The sequence below is a fragment of the Panthera uncia genome, chromosome E1 (assembly GCF_023721935.1).
Source record: "Panthera uncia isolate 11264 chromosome E1, Puncia_PCG_1.0, whole genome shotgun sequence".
Classification (NCBI taxonomy): Eukaryota; Metazoa; Chordata; class Mammalia; order Carnivora; family Felidae; genus Panthera; species Panthera uncia.
The window spans coordinates 55965182-55992889 of record NC_064814.1 but is presented as its reverse complement, the minus strand read 5'-3'; the positions used below and the strand labels follow the sequence as shown (position 1 = coordinate 55992889).

General features: G+C 57.9%; 4 protein-coding genes, 1 long non-coding RNA gene and 1 other non-coding gene across 17 annotated transcripts in view; 3 read left to right on the top strand and 3 right to left on the bottom strand.

Annotated features, from left to right (window-relative positions):
• Positions 1-10857, top strand: part of CHD3 (chromodomain helicase DNA binding protein 3) — a 28042-nt gene extending 17185 nt beyond the window's left edge. For 4 of the 11 annotated variants that reach the window (XM_049637001.1, XM_049637002.1, XM_049637000.1 and 1 more), the window contains exons 18-40: positions 13-186; positions 314-455; positions 671-802; positions 1624-1741; positions 1948-2072; positions 2269-2500; positions 2803-2969; positions 3452-3629; positions 4032-4097; positions 4525-4610; positions 4759-4892; positions 5452-5596; positions 5776-5938; positions 6037-6149; positions 6238-6373; positions 6487-6588; positions 6769-6900; positions 7063-7171; positions 7616-7748; positions 8009-8250; positions 9222-9385; positions 9619-9745; positions 10200-10857. In XM_049637001.1, the coding sequence (XP_049492958.1) occupies positions 13-186; positions 314-455; positions 671-802; positions 1624-1741; positions 1948-2072; positions 2269-2500; positions 2803-2969; positions 3452-3629; positions 4032-4097; positions 4525-4610; positions 4759-4892; positions 5452-5596; positions 5776-5938; positions 6037-6149; positions 6238-6373; positions 6487-6588; positions 6769-6900; positions 7063-7171; positions 7616-7748; positions 8009-8250; positions 9222-9385; positions 9619-9745; positions 10200-10440 (3361 nt within the window). In that variant the 3' untranslated portion in view covers positions 10441-10857. Of the gene's footprint in view, positions 1-12; positions 187-313; positions 456-670; positions 803-1623; positions 1742-1947; positions 2073-2268; positions 2501-2802; positions 2970-3451; positions 3630-4031; positions 4098-4524; positions 4611-4758; positions 4893-5451; positions 5597-5775; positions 5939-6036; positions 6150-6237; positions 6374-6486; positions 6589-6768; positions 6901-7062; positions 7172-7615; positions 7749-8008; positions 8251-8493; positions 9027-9221; positions 9386-9618; positions 9746-10199 lie in introns of those variants that run through there. The other 7 variants (XM_049636999.1, XM_049637005.1, XM_049637004.1 and 4 more) reach the window with 7 other exon arrangements.
• LOC125927751 (small Cajal body-specific RNA 21) lies at positions 5026-5165 on the top strand. Its single transcript, XR_007459437.1, has one exon. It is a non-coding gene; the product is annotated as a small Cajal body-specific RNA 21 (non-coding RNA).
• RNF227 (ring finger protein 227) lies at positions 7091-14733 on the bottom strand. 2 transcript variants are annotated; one of them, XM_049637053.1, is made up of 3 exons: positions 14230-14733; positions 14015-14102; positions 7091-7176 (listed from the first exon to the last, which is right to left on the bottom strand). In XM_049637053.1, the coding sequence occupies exons 1-2, from the start codon at positions 14717-14719 to the stop codon at positions 14047-14049; spliced, it is 546 nt and encodes a 181-aa protein (XP_049493010.1). In that variant the 5' UTR covers positions 14720-14733; the 3' UTR covers positions 7091-7176; positions 14015-14046. The 2 variants fall into 2 exon arrangements, with proteins under 2 accessions (XP_049493010.1, XP_049493009.1); XM_049637052.1 differs by lacking the exon at positions 7091-7176 and having other exon boundaries at positions 12048-14102.
• A 5229-nt stretch (positions 14734-19962) lies between these two features.
• On the bottom strand, positions 19963-25620 carry KCNAB3 (potassium voltage-gated channel subfamily A regulatory beta subunit 3). Its single transcript, XM_049637057.1, has 14 exons — positions 25379-25620; positions 24048-24091; positions 23937-23974; positions 23627-23706; positions 22256-22300; positions 22128-22172; positions 21885-21928; positions 21600-21686; positions 21240-21325; positions 20955-21075; positions 20779-20870; positions 20563-20683; positions 20305-20393; positions 19963-20040 (listed from the first exon to the last, which is right to left on the bottom strand). Exons 1-14 carry the CDS (start codon positions 25618-25620, stop codon positions 19963-19965), a joined length of 1212 nt encoding a protein of 403 aa, XP_049493014.1.
• On the top strand, positions 20039-25388 carry LOC125927037 (uncharacterized). The gene is made up of 3 exons (XR_007459217.1): positions 20039-20524; positions 22990-25121; positions 25202-25388. It is a non-coding gene; the product is annotated as an uncharacterized LOC125927037 (long non-coding RNA).
• Positions 25621-27218: 1598 nt separating the features above from the next.
• Positions 27219-27708, bottom strand: part of TRAPPC1 (trafficking protein particle complex subunit 1) — a 2009-nt gene continuing 1519 nt past the window's right edge. Inside the window, exon 5 of the mRNA XM_049637055.1 lies at positions 27219-27617. Within this exon, the coding sequence (XP_049493012.1) occupies positions 27489-27617 (129 nt within the window). The 3' untranslated portion in view covers positions 27219-27488. The remainder of the gene's footprint in view (positions 27618-27708) is intronic.

Below are 27708 nucleotides of genomic sequence, written 5' to 3'. Positions count from 1 at the left end.
TCTGGCTGCTAGCAATCTGGAAGGCTTCTTGGAGGAGTTTGCTGACATATCCAAAGAAGACCAGATTAAGAAACTGCATGATTTGCTCGGGCCGCACATGCTGCGGAGGCTCAAGGCTGATGTCTTTAAGAACATGCCAGCCAAGACGGAGCTCATCGTTCGGGTGGAGCTGAGCCCCATGCAGAAGTGAGTTGAGAGCCGGGTGACCTGGACCCGGGGCTCGGGTTTGGTGGCAGCTTTCCAGGACGTGGCGACCCAGGGCGCCCTCATCGCTGCCTCCTTTATTGTGTGTCTTCCGCGCCCTGGTCTTTAGGAAATACTACAAGTACATCCTGACTCGGAACTTTGAGGCCTTGAATTCACGAGGGGGTGGGAACCAGGTGTCGCTGCTCAACATCATGATGGACCTTAAGAAGTGCTGCAACCATCCCTACCTCTTTCCTGTGGCTGCTATGGTGACGCACGCACTGGGGGCTGATGGCGCGCTAGCTCTCTGAAAACGGGGCGGCGGGGGGCGTGGAGGCGGGGCGGGGGGCGTGGCACGGAGTTTCTGGGAGGAGTGGGAATGTGCAAGGCGTGGACGCTGAATTTGGGCTTTGGGCATTCTGGGCACAGTCAGAACACGGGAACGGGTTTCCTGATCTTCCCCTCCCTTCTCCTCCCTTTGCAGGAGTCCCCCAAACTGCCCAGTGGGGCTTATGAGGGTGGGGCACTTATTAAGGCATCTGGGAAGCTTATGCTGCTGCAGAAGATGCTGCGAAAGCTGAAGGAGCAAGGACACCGAGTGCTCATCTTCTCGCAGGTGAGCCGGTCTGTAGCTGTGTTGACCTCGGGCCGGTCCCTTACCTCGGTCCTGTGGCCACCACGGTATGAGAGGCTAGGAGATCACACCCTGGAGGGCGTCTGGTCTGGCTGCATTCATCTTGGCCTCTGATCCCTGTTCTTAGCTAAGGTTGTGGAAAGTCGTCGGCCGGCTTCTTTTAAATTTTTTTTTTTTTCAACGTTTTTTATTTATTTTTGGGACAGAGAGAGACAGAGCATGAACGGGGGAGGGGCAGAGAGAGAGGGAGACACAGAATCGGAAACAGGCTCCAGGCTCCGAGCCATCAGCCCAGAGCCTGACGCGGGGCTCGAACTCACGGACCGCGAGATCGTGACCTGGCTGAAGCCTCGGCCGGCTTCTTTTAAGCCAAACGGGGAAAGGGGGAGGGTGGGTCATCTGTCTGCTCAGGGTCGTCCCTGGGACTGGAACTGTTTCTTAACCAGGAGCGGGACAGGAGAGCCCAGAGCTCTTACAAATCCGATGAAAGCGATAGGTCCGCTCTCTGGAAATCTGCACGGACAGACAGTTATGTACAGATTTTCTGGGCATTCGTAGGTTTCCCCGAAACCTTTTAGTGGGTCTCAGAGGAGAATCTCTGCCTCAGGAGACACAATCCTGAGCCCAGCAAGTCTGACCAGCACGTGGGGCTTGAAGAACACGGAGAGGGAGCGGGCGGGGAGGCAGCACCAGTGGAGCACGGGACGGGGCTGGCAGAAAGTGGAGGGATCGTGGTTGGGGTAAAGACGGGGCCCATCCTGCTGCTCCGTCATTCCAGACTCCGTCCTCTTCTCTTGGCATAGATGACCAAGATGTTGGACCTGCTAGAGGACTTCTTAGACTACGAAGGCTACAAGTATGAGCGCATCGACGGCGGCATCACTGGGGCCCTGAGGCAGGAGGCCATCGATCGGTTCAATGGTGAGCGGGAGAGGCCTAGGCCCCACTGTGCGGGCAAGGCCCATGCCTCCTGTGCCTAGGTTCCCAGCATGGCGGGCATTTATTTGCCACCCCGCTTCCGAGCTGGGGGTGCGGTTGTCTGCGGTCAAGGAGTGTCTAGTTAGCAGGGGCACAGAACTCTAGCAGGTGCTAGTTAGCAGGTGCCTAACCTCTTTCTCTGCCCCCAGCTCCTGGCGCCCAGCAGTTCTGCTTCCTACTGTCCACCCGGGCCGGGGGCCTGGGCATCAATCTGGCCACTGCCGACACTGTCATCATCTTCGATTCCGACTGGAACCCTCATAACGACATCCAGGTGGGAACTCGCCTCCTGGAGCCTCTGCCCCAGTTAGCAAGGAAATGTGGGCTCTGGGCAGAGAGTGTTGTGTCCTGGGGTCAGAAAGGAAGCTCTCGGGAATAGATGAGCCTCCGTTCCCAGGCACGTGAGCTGCGTCGCAGGCCCTGCCACCCCCCGACCCCAGTTCATCCCCACTGTCTCCTTGCCCCTGCAGGCCTTCAGCCGTGCTCACCGGATCGGCCAGGCCAACAAAGTGATGATTTACCGGTTTGTGACTCGAGCGTCCGTGGAGGAGCGCATCACACAGGTGGCCAAGAGGAAGATGATGCTCACCCACCTGGTGGTGCGGCCTGGGCTGGGCTCCAAGGCGGGCTCCATGTCCAAGCAGGAGCTGGACGACATCCTCAAGTTCGGCACCGAGGAGCTGTTCAAGGATGAGAACGAGGGTGAGAACCTTTTCCTGTGGCTTCTGGAAAGCAGCCCCCTGCCCTCACGGGAGCACTTCTCTTCTGAAACCCTTCCAGAAACGCTCCCCTGTGCAGCCTGGGGAGGAAGGTCGGCCTCTCTTCTTACACGGAGGGTTGAAAACAACCACAAGTCTCTAGACTCCCGGGGAAAGGGTCTTCTCCCCTTTGACCTCCTGGGAAAAGGAAGCAGATTGGAGGGCTTTTCACTGACCCTTTGCTAAAGTTCTGCCCGAGGTTCTGGTTGGAACTCAGGGTCCCCCCTCGTTCCCGGTCTCCACCAGGGGAGAACAAGGAGGAGGACAGCAGCGTGATTCACTACGACAATGAGGCCATCGCGCGGCTGTTGGACCGGAACCAGGATGCGACAGAGGACACCGACGTGCAGAACATGAACGAGTATCTGAGCTCCTTCAAGGTGGCGCAGTACGTGGTGCGGGAGGAGGACAAGGTGAGAGGCTTGGGGTCACAACGCTGTGTAGCCCGGGGCCACCTCTGAAGGGTAGAGTCCCTTATTGGACCTCGAAGTAGGAGGCTCCCCTTCCGCTCTTGTCTTTTATGTGCTCTCTTCCCGTTGTACCCGGCAAAGGGCGGTAGTGGACCTCAGACAGGTTGTCTCCCTAACGGGCGAGAGCAGACTTTGCGGAAGACTTAGGCGAAGAAAGTACCGATAGACACAGAAGGCGGTGCCGCGGTGGCTCTGGGTGAGAGCGAGAGGGACGCAGAGGGCGCTGGAGGAGAGGTTTAGGAGACAGGCAGGTGGGAGCAGAGGAGAAGCACGTCGCGGGTAAGAAGGAAGGAAGGTGTGCGATGCCCGGGAAATTCACGCAGAGTCCAGGAAACCGGGCGGCAGGGGAGCAGGGGCTTTGTCGCGGCGCAAGCCCCGGGCGGGCGAAGAGGGAGGCTGCCAGCGTGCGTTCTGCTGCCCTTCAGATTGAGGAGATCGAACGAGAGATCATCAAGCAGGAGGAGAACGTGGACCCCGACTACTGGGAGAAGCTGCTGAGGCATCACTACGAGCAACAGCAGGAAGACCTGGCCCGGAATCTCGGCAAGGGCAAGCGGGTTCGCAAGCAGGTCAACTACAACGACGCCGCTCAGGAGGACCAAGGTGAGGACCGCCCCCGGGGGAGGAGCTGGAGAGGGCCGAGGAGGAGTCTGGAGGCCGGGGTGCATTTAGAGGGCCGTGGAGGGGCAAGAGGCTGGGAGGGGTCCGCGGGACCTGCCAGGAGGCCAGGCGGCTTCGTGCGCGGCCTCAGCCAGCTGGTGGCTGCAGAGGCCCCGTGTGGGCACCCGGGGTCCTCGCCTGGTGCAGGACCTGCGGGAGTCAGAGGTGAGCAGGGACGAGGCGAGCGGCGATCGGACACCACGCTGTTCGGGACGTGGCCCCCGAGTCAGACTGCGGCAGTCACCTGGCGTCACCAGGGGGCCCGGGGCCGGAGAAGGGGAGGCCTCCAGGCAGAAAGGGCTTATCCCGGGAGCCGTCGCCAACCACTGTGCTGCCTCCCCACAGACAACCAGTCCGAATACTCCGTGGGATCGGAGGAGGAAGATGAAGACTTTGATGAGCGTCCGGAAGGTGGCACCTGTTTTCCTGATTTTCCACCTTAACCCTTCCTGTTTCCCTCCCGGAGCCCTTAAGTCCCCTGCTTTTGTGCAAACAAGTGCTTTTCTGGAGACGCACTAAAAGGACGAGATAGCCACGATCTCTCCACTGTTAAAACTTGGAGTATGTGATCACACGGGCTTAGATGGCTCGATGAAAAATCGAGAAAGCTTTACGTTCCCACGGGTAACCTGGCTCGCATCGAGTGTCTGTTGCCAGGGTGTTAACGTGACTGGCTTCTTCCGGGCCCGCTGGGTTGGTAGGGCTGAAAGTGCCACGTGAGCCAGGCCTTGCCTGGGTTCCGCGTCTCGTGGGCCTGGGGTGCTGAGAAGGACCGAGGGGTGGAGGAGGTGGGGGCCCCACTAACCAGGTCACCCTCCCCCTCCACACACACACCCAGGGCGTCGACAGTCCAAGAGGCAGCTCCGGAACGAAAAGGACAAGCCGCTGCCTCCCCTGCTGGCTCGAGTTGGGGGCAACATTGAGGTGAGAGCCGGGCCCAGGCCCCCGCGTGTTCCTTAAGGAGAGGATGAAGCCGGGAGCGGGGGACCGAGGCCGAGTCGCTGAGGGGAAGGACCAAGAAGCGAGATGCCGGGACGCTCATGGCCCGCTGCCCGCTCGCCCCGACCCTCAGGTGCTGGGATTCAACACCCGGCAGCGGAAGGCCTTCCTCAACGCCGTGATGCGCTGGGGGATGCCACCACAGGACGCCTTCACCACGCAGTGGCTGGTGCGGGACCTCAGGGGCAAGACCGAGAAGGAGTTCAAGTGAGTGCGGGCACCCAGGGTGGAGCTGCACGCGAGGGTACGAGCCGTGCGTGTCCACTCCTTCCTCTTGGCCGCCACGTGATGTGACCTTACTCAACTGATTCATCACGCTCCCCTGCCACGCGGCGTTTTCTGGCTCGGTTTCCTGGGGCGTGGACTCAGCCTGCCCACCTCCCCTCAGCCGAGCCTAGAGCAGAGAGGCCTGGCTTCCTCCCCCACAGGGCAGGTGGTTAAGACAGGAACCTTGCCCCGGGCTGGCCTCGCCTCACATTTACTTGGTAGGGGAGCTGGTGGACGGGACGAAGAGCTGACTGATGGGGCCTAGGAAGGACGCACCAAGGCCACGGAGACCGTGGAGACACAAGGGGAGGGGTGGAGGCGGGAGATGGGGTTTGGAGGGCTGGTTGCGGTGCGATTGAGCGGCCCTGGGAGGACCCCTGGGGGCACCCTGGAGGCACCGTGGGAGTTTAGGGTTCAGGGGATGAGGGTGACATCCTCGCTGGCTGCTCGGGCCCCTCCTGAAGCTCTCCTAACCTGCGTCCCTCCCCACGCTCCCCAGGGCCTATGTGTCTCTGTTCATGCGCCATCTGTGTGAGCCCGGGGCAGACGGTTCTGAAACCTTTGCTGACGGGGTCCCTCGGGAGGGCCTGAGTCGCCAGCAAGTGTTGACCCGAATTGGAGTCATGTCTCTCGTCAAGAAGAAGGTACTCGTCTCCTTGGCCAGAGTCAAGCTGGCCACCTAGGCTCCATGACCCCTCTGCCTGGCGACCCCGAGTTCTGGATTCAGGCTGGCGGGAGAGGAGACCCGGACGGGGCTGAGCTTCCTGTGTGTCCAGCGCCCGCAGCTGACCCCTGTCCCCCACGCTCCCGGTGCCCCTCTCAGGTGCAGGAGTTTGAGCACATCAATGGGCGCTGGTCGATGCCCGAGCTGATGCCCGACCCCAGTGCCGACTCTAAGCGCTCCTCCAGGGCCTCCTCTCCTACCAAAACGTCTCCCACCACCCCGGAGGCTTCTGCCACAAACAGCCCTTGCACTTCTAAACCTGGTAACGGGGGTGGGGACGCAGGAGGAGTGGGCAGGGAGCCAGCGCCCCGCGGGCAGAGGAGTGGGAGACAGCGTGGGGTCTCTGCCTCCCCCCTGCAGCTACTCCGGCTCCAAGTGAGAAGGGAGATGGCGTCAGGACACCTCTTGAAAAGGATGAAGCGGAAAACCAGGAGGAGAAGCCCGAGAGGAAGATCGAGAAGATGGAAACAGAGGTGTGTGGCTGCCTGGCTCCCCCAGAGAAGGAGACAGTCAAGGTCTCCGGAATCTCTGCTTCATCCTGACCCCATGGTCGTCTTCTAGGCCGATGCCCCTAGCCCAGCCCCGTCGCTTGGGGAGCGGCTGGAGCCAAGGAAGATTCCTCTAGAGGAAGAGGTGTCTGGAATACCAGGAGAAATGGAGCCTGAACCTGGGTACCGGGGGGACAGAGAGAAGTCAGGTGGGTTCATGGGCTTAGGGCTGATGAGGGGCCTCGAATGTGGGAGTTCCCTCTTCCGGGGTCAGGGGATGAGGGTGACATCCTCCCTTCGTGTCCCCTTCCCCCTCCCACAGCCACAGAGTCAACGCCAGGAGAGAGGGGGGAGGAGAAGCCATTGGATGGACAGGAACACAGGGAGAGGCCGGAGGGGGAGACAGGGGATTTGGGCAAGAGAGGTAATGGGTGGAAGGACTGGACACCTGCGTCCCTGGGGAATCGGGCGGTGGAGTCTGGGGGCCAAATGCCTGGGTCCTGGGGGCGGGGGTACCGTTCCAGGGCCTGTCTGGTGCAGGGCGGGGTCTTCGGGGCTGGGAGGAGCCCCTGCCGAGGTGTGAGCTCTGCCCCGTCTGCCCCAGCAGAGGATGTGAAAGGAGACCGGGAGCTACGACCGGGGCCTCCTCGGGACGAGCCACGGTCCAACGGGCGGCGCGAGGAGAAGGCGGAGAAGCCTCGGTTCATGTTCAACATCGCAGACGGCGGCTTCACAGGTGGGGGGCTGTCCCTGCCGCCTGCTCCTCACTGGGATGCGCTCATCCTCATGGGCACTGTCCCCTCCCGCTGTCCACACCCCTCACCTCCGCCCGGCTGCCGAGCTGGCTGTGGTTCCCCGAGTCCTGACGCCCCGTCTCTGTCTTCTGCCCGCTTCTCAGAGCTTCACACGCTGTGGCAGAATGAGGAACGGGCAGCTATTTCCTCGGGGAGACTCAACGAGATCTGGCACCGAAGACACGACTACTGGCTTCTGGCTGGGATTGTCCTGTATCCTTTGATAAGAACGCAAGAAAAAAAATAGTTCTCCCAGCTCGGAGAGGGGAGTTACAGAGAAAGAAGAGTTCGCACCCAGGGAAGGGGGGCCGTGCCACACTTTGGGGGAGATCAGGTCAAAGGGAAGGAGTGATTTTTGGTCTTTAAAAAATTTTCTTAATGTTTGTTTAAATTTTTGAGAGGGAGAGAGACAGAGCACGAGTGGGGGAGGGGCAGAGAGAGAGAGGGAGACACAGAATCGGAAGCAGGCTCCGGGCTCTGAGCTGTCAGCACAGAGCCCGACGCGGGGCTCGAAGTCCCAGACCGCGAGACCATGACCTGAGCCGAAGTCAGCCGCTTAACCGCTTAACCGACTGAGCCACCCAGGCATCTCGAAAGAAGCGTTCGTAGTGCAGCCCATCCCTGTTAAATTCCTTGACGGCCCCTCCCTCGTCGCAGCCACGGCTATGCACGGTGGCAGGACATCCAGAATGATGCTCAGTTTGCCATTATCAATGAGCCGTTTAAAACCGAAGCCAATAAGGGGAACTTCCTGGAGATGAAAAATAAGTTTCTGGCCCGGAGGTTCAAGGTGGGGATCAGAGAGAGAAGGAACAGCGTTGAGGAGGGGTTTGGGTCAGAGGTGGGACCAGGTCTGTGGGGAAGGTTGACACCGTGAGGGTGGCAGCGACGCCGGGGGCCCAGAGCGGAGCGTGACCTCGTGGCCGTGCTGGGTTGTCACGGTCCATCCCGGTGTGAGGCTGGGGTGCTCTGGGCCGGCAGCGAGGGCAGCGTGGGGCCGCAGCGCTGCCCCCCCACCGGCCCACGTTCACCCTCCCGCCGGGTCCCCAGCTCCTGGAGCAGGCGCTGGTGATCGAGGAGCAGCTTCGGCGGGCGGCCTACCTGAACCTATCGCAGGAGCCGGCGCACCCCGCCATGGCCCTCCACGCCCGCTTCGCCGAGGCCGAGTGCCTGGCCGAGAGCCACCAGCACCTCTCCAAGGAGTCGCTGGCGGGGAACAAGCCGGCCAACGCCGTCCTGCACAAGGGTAAGGGCCGCGGCGGCCCCGCGCGGGGGAGGGCCCACAACGCTGCGTAAGTCTTCACCCCGCACCCCTCAAAATCTTCCCACCCCTCTGACCCCTTTCCCCTCTGAACCGCCCCCCCCTCTGACCTCTAACCCCACCCTGACCCACCCGGCCACCCCCTGGTTCTAGCCTCTAGGGTTTGTGCGAGCCAGCCCTCGTCCGCGCCCACTAGTGGTCACACCAGTGCCCAGTGGAGGGACCCTCCCCCTTTCCCCAAACTCCGTGAGACTGTGCCGCGTCCCCTCCACAGGGCGGAACTTCTTCGTTGACCCACACGCCTGCCATACCGCTAATAGCACCCTCTCCGGGGCCTTGGCCTGTGTGTAGCCCCCAAAAATCCTTCCCGCCCCCGGTCCCAGAAATCACGTTCCTCACGTCTCGCTCGCCCCACAAGACAGAAACTGCCACCGTCCCACCCTCTGACCCTGCCCCACGAAGCTTCCCGTTGACCTTCACCCCTTTCTCCCCAACCCTCTCACCCTACTGATAATAGATTAAGTTCCAAAGCCCTCTAACCATCTAATCCCGTCTGACGTAGTGACTGACTCCTGGCCCCCTTGATTCCTGTTTTAATTCCTTGAATCTGTAATGCTGATCCTCTAACCTCCCTCCCCCTTACATATTAAAACCCTGATTCCTCGAATCTTCGACACCACTTACCACCTCCCACACCTCCTGACTATTTCCTCCCCGTCCTCCCCACCCCCAAAACCTCACTCTTGCAGTATGGGATGTTCTGACAACTCCCCGCCCCGTGTCCCCCCATCTCCCCCCCCCCCCCCCCCCCCCCCCCCCCGAGTCACTCTTTCTGTCTGCTCTGTTATTTTCTTGACCTCTGGTTCTTTGGTATCTCTGACCTCCTCCTCTCTCTGTCTTTCTGACTGTGTCTGTCCATCTGACTCCTCGTCTTTTCCTGGCTCCACCTCTCCCTTTCCCTGTCTTTCTCTTGCCCCTCTTTCTCCGTGGCCCGGGCCCCAGTTCTGAACCAGCTGGAGGAGTTGCTGAGCGACATGAAGGCGGACGTGACCCGCCTGCCCGCCACGCTGTCCCGAATACCCCCCATCGCAGCCCGCCTTCAGATGTCCGAGCGCAGCATCCTCAGCCGGCTGGCCAGCAAGGGCACGGAGCCTCACCCCACACCGGTAACCCTCGTTGTCCCAACTCCACTCTTCCCCGTGGGCACTCTCCTGCCCACGTTCCCGTCGACTCTAGACCGTGCGGAAAACCGCCTTGCTCCAACACGCTCCCCACCCTCGAGGCTCCCTGCGTCTATGCCACGCGCTCAGTAGTTCTGGAGTTGACCCGTGTTCACCCTACGGCGTCTTTTCTCTCTCAGGCTTTGGCGCCTCTAACGTGGGCTTGCTCTCTCTTGCAGGCCTTCCCCCCGGGTCCGTACGCTACTCCTCCGGGGTACGGGGCGGCCTTCAGCGCCGCACCCGTAGGGGCCCTGGCCGCCGCAGGCGCCAATTACAGCCAGATGCCTGCAGGGTCCTTCATCACAGGTCAGCCGGGGACTCCTCCCCGCTCTTCCCAGTTCCCCTCTCCGAGCTTCAGCCCCGCTCAGCTGCCCGTTTACTGCTCCGGCCCATCCCGCTTACGGGCACGTGTCCACTGTTCCACGGAGTGGAGTCGTGCTGGGCTCTGGCCTTCCCACCCTTTAATTTCCCTTCCAGTGCCGTTGCCAAAAACCTAAGGCTTTCAGTGGTTCTGTGGCTGGGTCCTGCTTACCCAAGCCTCCCCCGTCTGGGTTACTTCTGGGGAAGAGAAGCTGAAGTCAGGAGGGTGGGTAATGGAGTTGGAACATGAGAGGGGTTCGCCCTCGTCTTCCCCCCCGCCCCTGCCACCCTGGAAAATCACAAGGGGCACGAGGTAACCTAGCAGTGAAGTGCTCTGGCCGGGAAGCCATGTCTGGGAGCGGAGTCAGGATTGACCCTTCCTCACCCCCTTCCCACACAGCCGCCACCAACGGCCCTCCGGTGCTGGTGAAGAAGGAGAAGGAAATGGTGGGGGCACTGGTGTCAGACGGGCTGGATCGGAAGGAGCCCCGAGCCGGGGAGGTGATCTGTATAGACGACTGACCGGACCCCAGGCCTGCCCATCACCCAGGCCTCGTGCCCGGGGCCGCCCCCCAGCTCAGGCTCTGGGACCTGCGGCCAATTCTCCACCTTCCCCGCCCCTGGGGCCACCTCTGGGCTAGGAGCCCCCCCACCCCTCTCTACGACTCCTCTCTTCAAGAAGGGCCCTTTGTCTCTCCCTCCTCCCGTGCACCTTTCCCACCACGCTTTGAAGGCCGTGCTGGTGCGAAGAGGTCTGGGTGGGAGGCGGTTAGCGGGGTCTTCTGAGTCCCTTTCTCCCCCCGCCCCCCCCCGCCCAACACACAGCTTCTGGATATGTGGTTGTGGGGAGGAAAGAGGTGGAGCCTCCCCAGTCTTTACTCCTGCAGTACGAGCGCCATCCCTTGCGGAGGTGGGGGTTAGCCTTGCCTGGCCTTTAGGAACTTTGTGGGGGGCGGGGGGGGGGACAGCTCTGAAGAGAGGAGGGGGACTTGAGAGAGGGAGGAAGGGAAGAGGAGGGGTGGCTGCATGTTTCCTTCCCTACCTCCCCCCCCCCCACCATGCTGAGGGCGAGCAGTTAAAGGGAGGGAGCCCACTCCCGGTCAGCCTCGGAATAAAGCCTCAGAATCACTGGCTGTTACCTCCTGCGCACCGGCATCTTGTGTTGGGAATCTGCCCCTCTCCCTAGGGACCAAGGACCACACACACACACACACACCCCCCCCCCCCCCCCCCCACAGAGAGAGTAACGGTTGGGCGATACTCCCTCAAGCCAAAGAGGAGCTCCCCAATCTGTTCTAGGGATCCGGGTAACCTAGAAAGGGTGGGAGAAAATACTACAGGCCAGACATGGGGGAGCCCCCGGCTCTTGGGTTCAGGTTCTCGGAGGACTTCTGCCCTCCCTCCTGAAGGCCTGAACACGGACTCCATTTGAGTGGGTCAGGCAGGGGGCCTCGTCAGGGGGACGACCTTGCCTTTGGGACCAGAACGAAACAGCGGGGGGCAGGCTGGGGAGACACGGGCATACCCTCCCCCCCAGGAGGGGCCGGGGAGGGGGGCAGTCTGCATGGCGAACCCCTACTTCCTCTTCGCTGTCCCTCACTTTCTTGCTGCCCCCTTCCCAGTCTCTTCACTCCCCACTCCTGGGCTGTCCCCATCCCCTCTTCTGTATCAGGTGTATTGGTTGTACATATAAATTATACTTTCCTTTCTGTGTGCTCTGTTATTTTTGAGTGGGGGACTTCTTTGGTGGGGGGGGGGAATAAGGAAAGAAAGGGTACTGCTTTCTGCCATTTCGTGTTACCCATCTTTCTTTTCCTTTCTTTTTTTTTTAATCTCCTGACTTCCTGTTTCTTATTTTTCCTTGGATCACCAACTAAAACTCCGAGGCTCTTTCTCCCACCCCAACCCTGGTGTGATGGACTCAGTGTAGAGATGGAGGGTGAGGGAGCAGCAGGCTACCACGCAGCCCTCAGGCTGAGATCAGAGACCAGGTAGGGCTTCCTGGGCAGGGGCGAAGTGGGCGGAGGGGACCGGGCATGATTCTGAACTGCCTCCCGTCCTTCCTTTTCATCACGCTTTCCACCTTCAAGTTGCTGAGTTCCTGCAGGACTCAGTAGAGTTCAGTCCAGCCCCGCAGGCTCAGTTCCAAGTGGGGGGCAGAGCACCTTTTTTTTAAAAGGAGTTGGGGGGGTCATACTTGCCAAAGATCTGAACTGCTAGATACTTCCTTGACACGTACTGTTCATGACCAGCGCCGCTCAGAGGTTGAGACCAGACACTTAGGTTTTGAGGCTAATGTGTTAAAAAATAAAAGATCTACCCAACAAGCATTTATTGAGCACATACTATACATTAAACACTGCTTTTCGCCCTGGGGGATACAAGTCACAAGTCAGCCATTGCTCTCCTGGAGCTCACACCCACGAAAGGCACACGCTATCTGAAAACAAAATAAGTTGTGCAACAGAGCACCTGTGAAGGAAGGGACCACATTAGGTGGATGAGAAAGGCCTCCCCAAACAGGGAACATTCAGGCTAAGACAAGGACAGGAAGATGCTAAGATACAGTTATAAAAACTGAGGTTTGATATTTCATAAATTCACATTTTTAACTCAGGAAAAGTGCAACATAATAAGTGCGCACGTGAAAGATTTCTTCAGCAACAGAAGGTCCCTTTACGACCTCCAATAAAATGCAGATCGCTTATCCCAACTGTTTTCAATACTCCACCGCAGATGGTGATAGCCTCACAAGTCTAGGATGTGGACCGCCGTTCTTAAATGTTTCTATGCGTGCAGATCACCTAGGATTCTTGTTAAAACTCAAGAGTCTTGGGGCACCTGGGTGGCTCAGTCAGTTGAGCGTCTGACTTCGGCTCAGGTCATGATCTCGCGGTCCGTGAGTTCAAGCCCCGCGTCGGGCTCTGTGCTGACAGCTCAGAGCCTGGAAGCTGTTTCAGATTCTGTGTCTCCCTCTCTCTCTGACCCTCCCCCATTCATGCTCTGTCTCTCTCTGTCTCAAAAATAAATAAATGTTAAAAAAGAAATTAAAAAAAACAAACACAACTCAAGAGTCTGAAGTGTGGATCCTGAGATTTTGTAATGCCACTGATGCTGCTGTTTCTAAACTATAATTATACTCTCCTAACGTAACTTACAGGATTTTAAAATAGAATCCTGGCATAGGATAGAAGCTGTCCAATTATGGGGCACTAGTTTAAAATTCTGTGATGAGCATCTTTTTTATTTTTTCAGTAGCGACCGTGTTTTCCCTGTGACTGTGACAATGACAGATAATATCACAAGATTAAAATGTGATGCCTTCACCAAATGGCTTTCCTACCCTTGATAGGCCCTAATTAGGTGCCTCAGATAAAAAACGCCCTCTGGACCTTCTGATACCTGCCCTAACTGGTTGAAGGGAGATTGTGAAATGAAGCAGACAGGCATCTCAATAATTTTACCAACACACCACTGGGAATGGGGAGACAAGCATACCAGCACTGGGTGGGGGGGGGGGGGGGGGGGGGGGGGGAGGGAACCAATACGTCTTATTTTTCTCAGCTTTCTAAGGTGCCAGAGAAGCGGGATTATTAACAGCACACAAAAACCGGCCTCCCCTCTTCCATTATGTCTTAAAAAAATTTTTTTTTCAACCCCATGGGGCACCTGGGTGGCTCGGGCAGTTAAGTGACCAACTTCAGGTTGAGCGCCTCCAGCTGCAGCTCAGGCCGGTTCTTGGGTTGGAGCCCGGAGTCGGGCTCTGTGATGACAGCTCAGAGCCTGGAGCCTGCTTCGGATGCTGTGTCTCCCTCTTTCTCTGCCTCTCCCCTGCTCATGCTGTGTCTGTGTGTCACTCTCTCAAAAATAAATAATAAACATTAAAAAAAATTTTTTTTCAACCACTAGACACGGAATCGCTAAAATAGGACCTACTGTGCCTCCACGCTTCCCTGGACAAAAGCCAAAGTCACAGCTAAGGAAACGATGTCTCCTTCCCCCGGGGATGTAGATTTTGTTTCCACCTTCTTGGGAGCGAGGCGGGCGCAGTCCGCAGAGAGAGGGGCGATTTGCTACAAGCCTCCCAGCTCGGCGTCCACACGCCTCGATGCGGTCCCTCCTGCCCTGGGCTCAGCCCCGGGAAGGGGGGCCGGGGTAGCCTTGGCATCCCCTCCATCCCCGCTCTAGAGCGTGTCCCGAGAATGCAGCTCCCACCTTTCTTCTGCCGCAGCTTCCAGGCTCCGCCGCTACAGCGTGCAGCGGGTCATGCGGGCCAGGTCCTTAATCTCCGGGCAGTACAGCACTAGGGGGGACAGACGGAGGGTCAGTGGCGGCAGGGGGACGCGGCCGAGGCCCTACGAACCCGGGCGCAACCCCCCTCCCCGCAGCCAACCCCCCCCCCCCACACACACACTCAGGCGGCCCCTCACCGTTGCTAGGCAGCGGACGCCGCCAGCGGCGCGCGGGCGCCAGCACCCGATGCCACAGCCGCCGGAGCGCGCGCCAGCCCGCGCTCCCGGGTCCCGTCCCCTCCTCGCTCTCCTCCTCGTCGTCGGCGTCGCCGCCTCCCCGCACCGGCCCGCCCGCCTCGTCCGGCTTGCGCTCGGCCCGTGCCTTTTCCACCAGCCGCGACCACAAGTCCGGGTCCACCGCGACTTCCGCGGCCCCGCCGCGCGGCAGCGGCGTGGGCGCGCGGCAGAAGGGGCACGTGACGACGCGGCGCAGGCGCACCACGCCGCCGTCGCCGCGCGCCGCCAGCTCGCGCAGGCACGCGGTGCAGAGCGTGTGGCCGCAGCGGGCGCGCGCCGTGCCGGGCAGGCGGCGGGGCGCGCGGCCCGCGAGGTTGAAGGGCCGGTAGCAGATGCTGCAGTCCAGCTCGCCCCGCTCCGGAAGGGACGGCACCCTCGCCAGGAGCTGCATGGTGTCCGCCGCGGACTCGAGGGCTTCGCAGGCTCGGCCGGCTCCGTGGGCTGGACGAACAGGCCCTCCTAGTGGCCTGGGTCGACTCCTGGGGCGGGCGCCGCGGCCTCTCGCCGGTTTTAATAGCGACACCCCGCCCCTCGAGGCGTCACCCCGGTGGTTGGGTCGCTCCCCGCTGCGGCACGCGTGGGGGCGGTGGAGGCGCGAAGCCGGGAATGCAGGTGACGGCCGAGCGGGGTAGGTAGGTGACGCCCCGGGTGGCGCGGGGGACTGGGCCGGCGGGAGGCACACCACCCCGCTCTCCCCGCGCCTTCCTTCGTCCCCCAACACTGAGCCAGCGCCCCCTCAATTCTGTGTGCAGATCTCTAGGCCCCTTGCGGCGCTGGCCCTCAGCCGCTGGCCCAGGGCGCTGCCCAGGTCTCTGCTGCCCGCTGGGCCTGTTGGTTCAGTTGCTCAGGCTCGTTCACAACCCCACCCGGACTTCCTGCCTAAGTCCATGACACTGCCCATTCTGCCCAGTCTTTAGGGGGCTCCTGGGCAATCTGCACGGATGGCGCCCTCAACTCACTTTATTAGGCACGTCCTGCCTGTGTTCTTGTAAGGCTGGCCTCCCAAACTCATTCTCTTCAAACTGCTCACCTCTCAGCTGACATCTCAACTTAAGGAGGCACCTAGATGCCGGGACCATGGATGGCCTTCCTCCTAGGAATGCTGGGAATCCTTTCCTTCCTGAGGAGCCAGGCCTGGACACCCACACACCGTGATGGTTTCAGCAAAGCAGCCCAGCATGAGTTCTGACTCAGGGGTCTGACTTCCCCCCACAGGTAAACAAGACAGAACACAGCCCACATTCCCTCCTGGGACCACACCCACCCCAGCTGCCTCCTGGGCCTCCTCTCCTGGCCCTACCGTTCAGGTTTTGCTTGGAAGGTAATAGCACAGACGCTACGGCCAGCTGGCTTGAGTTCAGATCCTACCTTGCAGCACTTAGGAGTTGTGACACTTTGAGCAAGTTACTTAACGTCTCTGGGCTGATTGCTCTCCTCGTCTGTAAGATGTGGATAATAATAGTGATGAGTTTGTATATGTAAGGTGCTTAGAACCCGGCCTGGCCCACAGGAAACACCATGTGTTAGCTGTTTTTATCCCGTGCCCCCAGCCTATGTTGTGTTGGCTTCTCAATACCCAACATCTTCAACACCCATCTCTTTTGGTCAATACAGGTGTTGGGGCGGGGGGGGGGGCTGCTATACGCCTATGACATTTGCTAGTTTTGACAGGCAATGTAGAGCTGCTTTTTTTTTTTTTAATTTTTTTAATGTTTTATATTTGAGAGAGAGAGAGACAGGGCATGAGCAGGGGAAGGGCAGAGAGAGAGGGAGACACAGAATCCGAAGCAGGCTCCGGGCTCCGAGCTGTCCGCACAGAGCCCAACACGGGGCTCCCACCCACGAGCAGTGAGATCATGACCTGAGCCCAAGTGGGACGCTCAACCGACTGAGCCCCCCCAGGCGCCCCAAGCTGGTTTTGTTTTTTAAGTAGACTGTTAAAGCTCTAAAGGATACTCTTTTTGCGAGGAGGTATATTATTACTTGTAAGCAAATATTTGAGAACTTCTGAGTTGTAGTGTCTTCGTGGTCACTTGGGGGAAGCTATCTACTTACGCCAACGATGCTGTCATAATTCAAAACTTTTTTCGGAACTTCTCCTTGGACTGTGGCTCAGAGGCCTCCTCACATCCTTTCTTATTTTCAGTTGGTGATTACGTGTTAACCATTTCGGGCAGATGTGATTATATAAATGATTCCGAAGTGTTTGATAGCCAAAGCCTCAGACTCTAAGCTCCCAGGCCTTCCTTTCTCATTTGTCTTCAAAAACCCAAAGTGGTGCTTTCCTTGTCCAAATCACCTCTTCCAGTGTTTCCCACCTCTTTCTTTGCCCAGCTCCAGAAACCCAGGTGTCTTCCTTGACCCCACCCACTTCCTTTCACCTTCCTTGGGCAACTTCTCAGCAAGCCCTATAGCCCTGTTAGTCTTGCCTCCTAAATGTCTCCCTGACCCACCTACTTTTTCCCCACCGATAGAACACCGCAGCAGTCCCAGCTGCCCTCGTCTCTTGCCCAGACCCTGGGAGGAGCCTCTTGGCCAGTCTGTCCACAGCCATTCTGGCCTTCTCCAGGCTTCTCCCTACATGGCTTACAGTGACCTTCCCAGATCTCAAGCCCAACCAGGTCCTAACCACGCACCACTTCCATTCCTTCTCAAAACCTGTTAATGTCGTGATAACTTAGTGGCCTCACGTTCCTATGTCACGTGACTCTGCTGCTTCTCCCGGCAGGAACGGGAGTCTGTTCCCCTAGCCCTTGGATCTGGGCTCACCTTGTGACTCACTTTGACCGACAGAACATGGCAGAAGTGATGTCGTGGTCCTTCAGAGGCCTTGAGCCTCTGCCTTCATCCCCTCGCGCTGCCCTGAGTCTGTTATGTAAGGGAATTTACCAGCAGATGAGGCCGCGTGGAGAACCGAGGAGTTCCAGCCAATAGCCATCTGATTTCCCCACTCAGCGGACCTGCCAGCTGGATCCAGCCACGTGAGTGAGCCCAGGTGAAAACAGCAGAGAAAACAGCCAAGCTAATTTTGGGGGTGAATTTTGTGTGTCAATGGATAACTGATAGGGTTTCCTATTGCCCTTTGGAGGAAAAGAATATTCCAAAGTGCCCTATAAGGTCCTGTATGCCCTGAACCCACCCACGTCTCTCAGTTGGCTTCCATTCTCTCTAGTTTTGACCTTTGGCATGCATGTTTCTTTCTGTCAGAAAGCTCCTATTCCCCTAACCCTCTTACTTTCATGTGAGTAACCCGCACTCCTCCTCCAGCGCCCCGTAAGCCCCCTCACCTCGTCAAATACCACTGTAGCCTCAGGTAACACCACATGCTTGCCTCTGGACTTTGACCAACAGACATTTGTGTTTTTGGAGGGGGGTGCCTGGTTTGCCTCTCCCATCTGTAAACTCCATGCAGGCTGTTCTGGGTCTGATTTTGTTTACCGCTGTATCCCTGTGCCATACCACGGTGGGACTCGATAAATAAATACTTGTTAAATTAGTGAACAAGGTACGTGATGAATATAGTAAATGAGGTGTGACTACAAAGGAGGATTTCTTATGACCGCTTTACAGACAGCCTCTGGAGGGAATTCCTAACAGGTTTGTTGTTTTTTTTTTTAATGTTTTGACCAAGGGTTGGGGGAGACGTTATTAAAGTAAATGGATAATCCTCCGAGGTAACCATTTAAAGAGAATACTATTTTGAATTTAGAAATCCTTGCATGTTTGTTACAGAATAAATAATCATCACGGTTTAGTCATACGGTTTACCTCCTTGTTTCCGCCAGCCTTCCAAAATGAGTGGGAGATGTTAGGCGTGGATGTAAGTATTCATTAGTGGATCCGGTTGGTTGCTAGCCAGCAAAGGGGAGGCTGCTGACTCTTCTCTTTTTGGAAATGGGTTTTACTCCGCTCCCTTCGCTTCAGGATCGGGAAAGGGCGAGGATGGGTAGAGAGGAGATGGTGAGGTTGTATTTTAAGGCAGGCAAAGCTCATCCTCCTCCCCTGTCTTGTGATCTGTGGAACTTTCCGCCCACTTTGTGTCCCAGGGAAATCAGAGTCCTGGGGGGAGGGGAAGATTAAGGGGTAGTGTCTGACATAATCCCATCTGAGTCTTTGCTTTTCTGCCACCCTCGTGCCTGATCTTTCACTGGTTTTCTCTTTTCCTTTATGATGCCTCCTTCCCTCCCTTTCTCGGCATCATGTCAACCATAGACCGGTTTCCACTGCACGGTTTCTTCACCAAATCCCACAGCTTCAACCTCAGAGGAGCCCCTGCCGTTCAGCCACAAGAAAACCGCCCAGGTAGTTCCTTGGCACACGTGTGTGTATCAGGAAACGGGAAATGAGATATAGAAGAGGTGTGGCTAATGTTAGCTTGAAACACAAAGGCATGGGTGTCAGAGGGAGCGGCGACACAACGGTGAAGCCAGAAGGCTGGGTTCTGAGGCATGCAGAGACCGAAGGAAGGAAGGAAACGGGGGCCTGGGGTGTCGGGGCCTGGGTCCCCGGTGAGGGCAGTGACTGGAAGTGACTAGCAACATGACGTCTCGGTCAGTGGAGAGAAAGCTAATATTGGAGTTTCTAAAGGCAGGGAGCTAGGTGAAGGCCTGATATCTGAGACTGAGACCCCTTGCAATTTCAGACACCGTGAGCGGGGATCGAGCTGAGATTTTATTTACAAGTTCCCTGGGAAGTCTTACAGATGAGGGGCCATCATTATTGCTTTAAGATTATTGCCAGAAGGAGGACTGCAGGCCTCCACTGCTGGGTAGGAAATCCTGCTCAAGGCTCAAAAGTCTACCCCCGGACATTTTTAGGTCAGCCCCACGTCTTTGCCGTGACCTAAAGGCTGTCGCTATGTCCCCCTCCCCCCGCAAAGCACAGCCCAACTTTTCGGAGAGGCCCCCCCCCCCCAACCACTTTCGACAGCACATGCTATATGTATACATCTGCCATCGAATTTCATTTGATCTGCGTCAGTGTTATGTCACAGTATTTCCCACCAGACCCCCTCTCGCAAGAGCAAAGTACTGACACTACTGCTAATTTTGAGCCTCCCCCCCCCCCCCCCAATCTTCTGCTGGGAGGCAGCGTCCTCAAAGATGATCATTTCCTTCCCGCCAGGACCAGCCTGGCTGCCTTTGTACCAGATACGGTCACAGCCCCATTTCCTTTGTCCCAGATGACATCACAACTCACTTCTTATTAGGTTATTACCCCTTGATGACATATGAAGGGCCACTTTTGAGGTAATTTGCATGTCTCCGGGATCTGCCCTGTTTTTGTGTCTCCCCCTCCCCCGGGCCTCGGCGGCGACTAGGAGAAGAGAGAAGGGAGCGAGACCAAGTGGCAGAGAGGGGATGGCTCGGTAACTCATGCCCGGGGTCAGCAGGAAGGCCTAGAAGGACGCAGCGGGCGGCGGCGCACTACTTGCCCTGGCGAGCCCCGCCGCGGAAGGATATGGCTTTGTTCATGCGCAGCGCTACTCGAAGCCGGGACTCGTTAGTGGGCGGGGCCTCCCGGTTCCGGCCGGCCGCGGCGTGGAGGGATCGGGGCGGGAGGGGGGCGGCTGCTGGGAGGCGCTCGTCGGCGGGGGCGGGGGCCCCGCTGTGGGTGCCTGCGCCCCTCGACGGACTATTTCTTGGAATGCGGTTTGTTCCCCAGAAGCCCGTCTATCTCCGTCACCGTCTGCGGCGTCAGCTGGCTCAGCACCTGTAGGGAGGCAGTGGTGGAGAGGGCGCTGAAGGGCGTACGGTTCGGTTCGAGGGCCAGAGGAGCAGCACAGCGGGGCCAGGTGGCGAGAAGAGAGTCTCAGCCGCGCCCCTGCCTCGCCCTGTGTCCCTCCGGGGCCTCTCCTCTGCAAAGTGGGGCCTCTGTAGTGGTTGAGCTCCCAGGCCCATAACGGGTTGGACAGCGAGGCCCTGACTGTTGGGGAAGGGGACAGAGATGGGCTCTGCCTCTGAGTCCCCGGCTCACCTGTACGGCTCCCAGGTGTTCTATCAGCTGCTCTGCACTTGACACCCCCAGCAAGACCGAGCTGACACCCTCGCTGCGGAGACACCACGCTGGGGCCAGAGGAGACAAGAAAGAGAACTGATGGAGAACAGCGGGCGTACACACCTCAGAAGTGTCTCTGGGGAAGAGAGTCCTCCTTAGGGACAGACCAGTCTGGGGTTTGGGGGTTTCCCGGCAGGAGGTGAGGCCCTGCGGGGTCCAGGGCTGGCAGTGTCTCACCGATAGCAAGCTGTGCCACAGTGCAGCCCAGCTGGTGGGCGATGGGAAGAAGGTCCATGACTTTGGCTTGTTGCTTCTTGCCGTCCTCACTCTGCGCTTTGTCCTTGAGCCACTGGTAGCCCTGGGGGCCAGGGACAATGGGCAAAAGGCCACTCCCCCACCACCCAGAGCGGCCCAGATAGCCCAGTCCTGCCGTCCCGAGCCCCCAGATCTCACCTTGATGGCCCTGCAGGTATCTGGGACTCGCCCATCATACTTGCTCGTGATGAGGCCACAGGCCAAAGGGGACAAGGTGACTGAGCCAACACCTAGGAGGAAGAGGACTGGATGTGGGGAAAGGGATCTAGGTGACGGTTAGGCCAAGGGACAGGCAGGGATGGGGGGCTGCGAACCGATCTTGTGGTAGAGCTCTGGCAGTTGCACCTGCACCTTCTCTCTCTGAAACAGACGGTGCTCCGCTTGCTCACACACTGGAGGGATCAGATTGAACTGTCTGGCCATGGAGTAGGCCTCCTGGGTTGGGGTGGGGAAGAGACGGAGATCAGAGCACTCTTTTCCCTGGCTTTCCACTCCCCCTCCCCCGGTGGAGTGGGGTTTGGAGCAGCCGCGTGAAAGGTGGGAACCAGTCGTGGGACGGGGGGGGGGGGGGGAGGAGGTAAGCGGGGCGGCATGCTCACCATGATTTCTGCAGCTCCCCATCGGGATGTCCCCCAGTACAGGGCAAGGCCCTGGTCAATGACATAGGTCATGGCCCGCACGATCTCTAGGCACACGGGAGAGAGGGCATCTCGCTGTCAGACCCCTGGCATCCAGGACTCCATATCTGTAGCCCTCTGCCTACCCCACCGAGACCCCAGGCATCTCTGTGTAATCAGAGAGGTTGGTAACTGCACTTCACCTCCCTCCCCATCTAAGACCTGGGGTCTGAGCCTCCACTGTGCAGATTGGGAGGCCTCCTGAGCAGGGGCTGGCTTCCTGCTGAGAGTTTGAGGCAGTGCTGCTTTGGGGGACCGTCAGGGCTGGGGTGCTGGTTTTACCCTCCATGGGACTATTGGGGTCTGAGCGGTTGGCAAAGACGATGTCCACGTATCCCAACTGGAGGCGCTCCAGGGATCCTTGCAGGCCTGGGGAAGGGGTGGGGAGAGGAAGGTAAGCACTTCAGCCTCAGTTTCCCCGAAGGATTTAGACAGTACCCCCTTGCCATGGCCACCTAGCTCCCCACTCCCCTACTCAAAGCCTCCAACTCAGAGTCTCAGAAGACGTTCCCAACTCCTCTGGCTTCTGTACCCAGCCCCGGCAGATTCCCAGCCCCTAACTCTCACCCTCAATGATGTGTTTGCGGCTCAGGCCTCGCTCGGTCTCTGCCCTGCAGAAAAAGATAAGTCAAAGATGAGGTGTGACAAAGATAGGGGACCGGGGCTGGCCTGGTGCCATGAGAAACTGGGATGGCGTGGGTCCTCACGGGCAGGACGCAGACCTGGGGTGGCAGCTGTACCCACACCTCTCCCATGCACCTGCACGCATTCTCTGTAGATCTCCCCACATAGAGTGTGGCGGCCACTTACTGTCCTCCCCAGAAAATCTTGGTGGTGACGACATAGCTTGATCTCCTGGAAAAAGCGAAAGAGAGACAAGCAAGAGAAGGGATGTTGGATGGTCATTTCCCCAGCAACCCCTCAAAACACGGTCTCACCTCCATCCTTTGCTCTTGAGGATGTTGCCTAGGGTTCTTTCAGCCCTAGAAGAAAGACAATGCAGAAGCACTGATCCCGCCAGCGTGGGTCAGTTCCTTCCCCTCCTCCCGACCTTTCCCTTCAATGGATTTCCTCTCTCGTAAAGTGGACCATAAGCCAGGAGCCCATTAGGCTGTCAGACCATCCTGGACAAAATAAGAGGGGCTCCCAGAAGGAGGGGTATAGTCCTTTAGCCTTCATTCACACCCAAATCTCAGTTGTACACCAACTGTGTACCAAGTTCTGTTCCAGGCGCCAAAGGGATAGAATAAGATGATGAGAGAAGAACAGAGTAGTAAAGTGGGGGGTGGGTGGAGACGCTGCATCTTCTGGTCTGGTTCCAATCATCTGCGTTGCCCTCTCCCTTCTTCGATCCTCTGCAAAATCCCCCACAGCGTCCAAGGCTCAGCTTGGATTCCGCTTCATTCTATTGAAAGTGTTCTCTGATTGCCACAGTCTACGGTCAGCCCTTCTTGTCACTTTCCATAACTTTTACTGACCCAATTGTTTGGCACTTCATTAGGAGCTAACTAACACTTGACAAGTCTTAAATGGTCTCGGCGGACTATTACTTTAGTTTTCCTGTTATTTAACCTTGCGTATCTCCCTGTGTCTTGGGTTTGTTTAACCATTCCGACCGTGAGCCTTAGGAGGGTGTGTTGTCATCCCACAAGCAGTGACTGCTCTGTGCTAGGCTCTGCGTAGCTACGGAGGTGACATGAGGAAGAGGAAGACAAATTTCACGGAAGGAGGAGCCTCCCAGTTGGGCAGCAAATACGGCTACATAAACCAGTAATTGACAGATTGTGCATCAGAGGGCAGTATAAAGGGCTTTGGGACCTGAGGTGAGTGGTGACCAGTTTGGGGAGCTGGACAATGGCTTCTCGGAGGAGCTGACGTTTGGGCCAAGTCTTGAAGATAAGCTGAAGAGTTTGCCAGATGGAGAAGAGGCCAGGGGGATGGGGGGGGGGTTGGTGAGGGAGCTCATCTAGGGTTTAGCTACTCCCAGCGTGAAGCCATGGGTATGTGACACGTGGCCTGGCATGTTTGAAAATTCAGCTTTGTAATCCTCACATCGTTGCACATAATGGATGCCCCGGATATAGGTGTTGGTTTTATTTCAGTTTTATTGCACAGGACGCCCTTCGCCCCCTAAGCTGAAGATGAACTTGTTGGGACTACAATTCCCATAGTGCTTTGGGGGCCCCTTGGCTGAAAGGTCGGAAGTTCGTGTTAACAGAATTCCCAAGGTCCCCCAGAGGGAAAACAAGAAGCCCCGAGGTTCTCTTAGCCTTTCAAGGGTAACTTGGCTTTTTCACCCCAGTCCTTACTTTCCCGCTGCATACACTTCAGCCGTGTCAAACAGGTTTACACCATGCTCATAGGCTACTGTCAGCACGTCCTCTGCTGTCTAGGGAGGTGAGAGAAAGAGATGAAGACCAACCACTGGCCCTCAGGGACCCCCCTCACTGCACTCCCGCCCATGGCAGCTCAGCCCTGGCCTCCACATTCTCCCCCCGTCCCCAGCCTCAGGTCCGCCATTCTCCCTGTTTGTTGTCCAAACCGCTCTCCACGTCCACATCCCTCTTTTCTGGCTCCCTCACAGCCCCTGGCCCTGCTTTCAGGTCCCATCACTGATACCTCATCCGAGATTTGAGAACCGAATGTGACCCAGGTGCCTGCAAGAGAGAAGTCAGGTGGGAGGCAAGCCACGAAGGCCCCCTCCCTTCATTCCTCTTCTTTCGAACTCACCTAGGCCAAGACAGGATACTCGAAGACCAGACTTTCCCAGGTTCCTGCAGGATACAGAAGCGGCAGGAAGGGGTGGAGCCTCCATTAAGGGCATATATTCTCAGCCCCCAGCTCCTCTCCTTCCAGAATCAGAAGCCCTCAGGGTATCTCAGTCCAAAGGAACTAGATCCAGTGGGCCTACCGCATTGGGCAGTGCTATGCCCAAAGCCTAAGTGAACAAATAAAGGACTCTGGAGCCGATGTCCAGTGCCCCTGTCCCTCCTAGCACATGGGAGGTGTGCTGCCCGGCTTGTATTTCTTCTGCTGGGGTCTTGTCTGCGTTCCAGGCATCTCTGGGATGTGTGGAGTTCAAGGCTGGGAGGAATGTGACAGGCTGATTGTGGTCAGTTGGTGAAATCAGACCCTTAGATAGAGGGTGCTATACCACAGGGCAGACACTGAGGCGGAAGGGGGTAAACCAAGTCAAGTTCAGGCACTCAGGCAGGCAAGGGTCCTTGGACAGGCTAGGCTGATGGGCCCCCAAAACGCAGCTGGGACCACCTGACTATGACAGGAAAGGCCAGCTCTGTCTCTTCCTCCATCCACTGCTGTTGGCTTGTGGAGTCTGTCTCTGAACCAGAGAGCCCCCTCCTCCCAAGGCCTCCTCACTCAAAGCCAACACATGGAGGAGATCAGATTGCTCAAGTGACAAAGTCAGGTCAGATCAGTGACCTCTGCTCACTCCCAGGCAGGAGCCCCTCCCTTCTGCCCTAATGCAAGTTCTGAGAGCCCAGTGGGTCTCCGAGAAAGTCCGTTATGATTCAGTCCACCTTCACCAAGCCCCTGTCCCTCAGCAGGGGGTTGAGAGATGTGCCCCATGCTTCCAAGAGCCCCACTCCCCTCCCCACCAAGAAAGGTGGCAGGAGACCCAGCCCTTGGGGCAGGCAGGGGGGGTAGTATCTGGGTCAGGCATCCTGAGCAGGCCAGAGTGTGAAGCCGTTTCCTTCCCCGCTCTTCCCAGGACACAGACCCAAGGACACTCCATGCCAGAGGGGGCCCAGCCTGGAGATCCGTGCATCCCTGGACTTCCTGGGGGTATGGAGGGAAGTTCAGGGGCATCCCTTGGCTCTGACAGGACCGGTCAGCCTTGGTAAAGTTGGTTTTCTCCTACTCAGGGGATCGACGAAGACAAAGAGAGAGGGACCGAGTAAGGGAGAGCCCCGGTGAAGGGAAGAAGAGGTGGAGTGAACTGGGATCTTAGCGAAGATTGACGGGTCCTGGAGGCATCCCAGGAAACCTCAGGGGTCAGGAAAGGGGAGCAGATGGGGTGGGCTGCTCGGCCACCACCATACCTGTATTTCATGCCAGTGCCTCGGCCGGTGCTCTCTCGGAGGGCCCCCGCGGGCGCTGGGGGTCGGGGCACCAGTGCGGCCCGGGCCTTAGGGACCGACCCTCCTCCCCCTGGAGGATTCCCATGCCCCCCGCCGACCGGCCCGCCGTTACCGCCCCCGGGGCCCGGCCGGGGTCCACACAGACGGTCCTCACTGCTCCGGCTGCGAAGGTTCTGCTCGGTACAAGCGATAGACACCTGCATGTCTGCTGGCCAGGGCGGGGGAGGGGGCTCCGAGGGGCCGGGAGGAGGAGGGAACAGGGAAGCCCGCGCGCGGCCGGCCGGCGGGGGGTGTAGTGGCGCGAGCCCTGGGAGAGCGGGAAGGCGGAGGAGGCTGCGGCGGGAGCCGCGGGGCGGGATCGGGCCCACGGGGGCGGGCTGCTGGAGGTCGCGGGGTTTGCGGCGGGAGGGGAGAGACGCGGGGGGCGGCACGAGTGCAGATACTCAGATACGGGGGCCCTGGTGCGGGGAGGAGGGGGAAATGGGTGAGGGTAAAGGTCGAGGGCGGTCCTCGGAGGATGGGGACCCAGGGACGAGGGGTGGCGGTGTAAGAGAGATGCCACCCCAGCCCAAACCGCAGCGGGACCGCTAGGCTCCCAGTAGCGTCGGCAGCGGGCCCAGATGATCAACATGCAGGCACCGCCCCCTCATCTGCATAAAGCCGCCCGCCTCCCAGCCAAGCCCGCCGCTCATCTGCATAAGCCCCTCCTCCGGAGGCTCCGCAGCTTGAATATTCTGTGTGCTTAGCGAAGCCAGGAGGAGGGTGGAAGCCCGGAGGAGGGAGGCTGGTTATCGGAGCCCCTGGGACCCGCGGCAGGTCGGCCTTCCTCGGCACAGTGGGTCTCAGTTGGGGGCGATTTTACCCCTAGGGGTCTCGTGGCAAGGTCTGGCGACAGTTTTGACTGTCACCCCTGGGGTTGGGGGGTGGGGATGTGCTCTCAGCAGCTAGTGAGTGGCGGCCAGGACAAAACGCAGGACAGCCCCTTTGCCCCTGACAAGGGTTTATCCAGTCCAAAATGTCAACGCATATGGTCCCCACTTCTGGTTTGACTTACATTTTTTTAAATTTGTGATGGTGCAAAAGCAATAGGCATTCAGTAGAAATCATACTCTGAATTTTGATCTTTCTGGGCTAGTAATATACTGTATGATACCTCTCTCCTGATGCAGGGCTGTGGCAGGAAGCCTCAGCTCCCAGTCAGCCACTGGATCACAAGGGTAAACCACTGATACACTTACATCGTACTGTGTTTTACTTTCAGTGTAGTATTCAGAAAATCACATGAGAGGCACCTGGGTGGTTCAGTCTGTTGAGCGGCAGTCCAACTCTCGATTTCACCTCGGGTCATGGTCCCAGAGTCGTGGGATTGAGCTCCGTGCCAAGCTCCACGCTCTGCGTGGAGCCTGCTTAAGAGTCTCTCTTTCTCTCCCTCTGCCCCCTCTCCCCCACACTCTCTAAAATAAAAACATAAATAAAAAAATAAAATAAAAACATAAATAGATCACATGACCTACTCGACACTATTATAAAATAGGCTCTGTGTTAGATAATTTTGCCCAACCATAGACTAATGTAAGTGTTCTGAGCACATGTGAGGTAGGCTAGGCTATGTTATGATGTTTGGTAGGTGTATTACATGCATTTTCGACTTACGACATTTTAAACTCACAACGGGTTTATCTGGACATAACCCATGACAAAGCCCCTTTACAGGCTCAGGGGATGTGGCCATCCTGGTTAATGCCTTTGTGAGTGGGGCAGGACCCCAATCAACCACTCAAACTGACACGCTTAGGCTGCAAACGGTTACCAAAAGTTTATTCTGTACTTTTGCAGCATCAGGTAGGAGATAAAACTGGAGAGGGCCTGGTTTGGAGGTGTGAGGATTCCTGCGGGCTTCCTGCCTGGGCCGGGAGGGCACCAGGGAGGGCTTTAGGCTGTTGTCCTGGGAGGGCTGCTGGGGAGCTTGAGGGGGTAGAGGGGCATGCAGTGGGAGCCCTCACGTCAAACAGGTTAGGCAGCGCCCCAGGCAGACAGCGATTCTCCTGGCGGGTGAGGTAGAGTGCTTCCTTCAGCCAGCCCGGGCAGAGAAGAAAGGCAGAGAGCGGACGTAGGAGTCCAGTCGGGAGCGGAAGAGCTCACTTTGCACAGTCTGGCCCAGCGGGCACAGGGGATTCTTCACCACCAGCTCCACGTACAGCTATGGAGGGGAAGGGTGTTAGAGCCAGGCTTTGTAACTTCTTATTTTCTTTTTTTTTTTTTTTTCAACTTTTTTTTTTTTTTTTTTTTTT

Bases quoted from the DNA above. Each gene is read 5' to 3' on its own strand.
- RNF227 (XM_049637053.1), bottom strand. From the start codon at position 14,719: ATGCAGCTCCTGGCGAGGGTGCCGTCCCTTCCGGAGCGGGGCGAGCTG. The intron at 14,103-14,229 runs GTGAGGGGCCGC...TGTCCCCCCTAG, and splicing joins GCGTCCGCTGCCTAGCAACG to TGCTGTACTGCCCGGAGATT.
- KCNAB3 (XM_049637057.1), bottom strand. From the start codon at position 25,620: ATGCAGGTGTCTATCGCTTGTACCGAGCAGAACCTTCGCAGCCGGAGC. The intron at 24,092-25,378 runs GTATGGTGGTGG...TGTATCCTGCAG, and splicing joins GGCACTGGCATGAAATACAG to GAACCTGGGAAAGTCTGGTC. The intron at 21,326-21,599 runs GTAAAACCAGCA...CCGTGTGCCTAG, and splicing joins CCCCAATAGTCCCATGGAGG to AGATCGTGCGGGCCATGACC.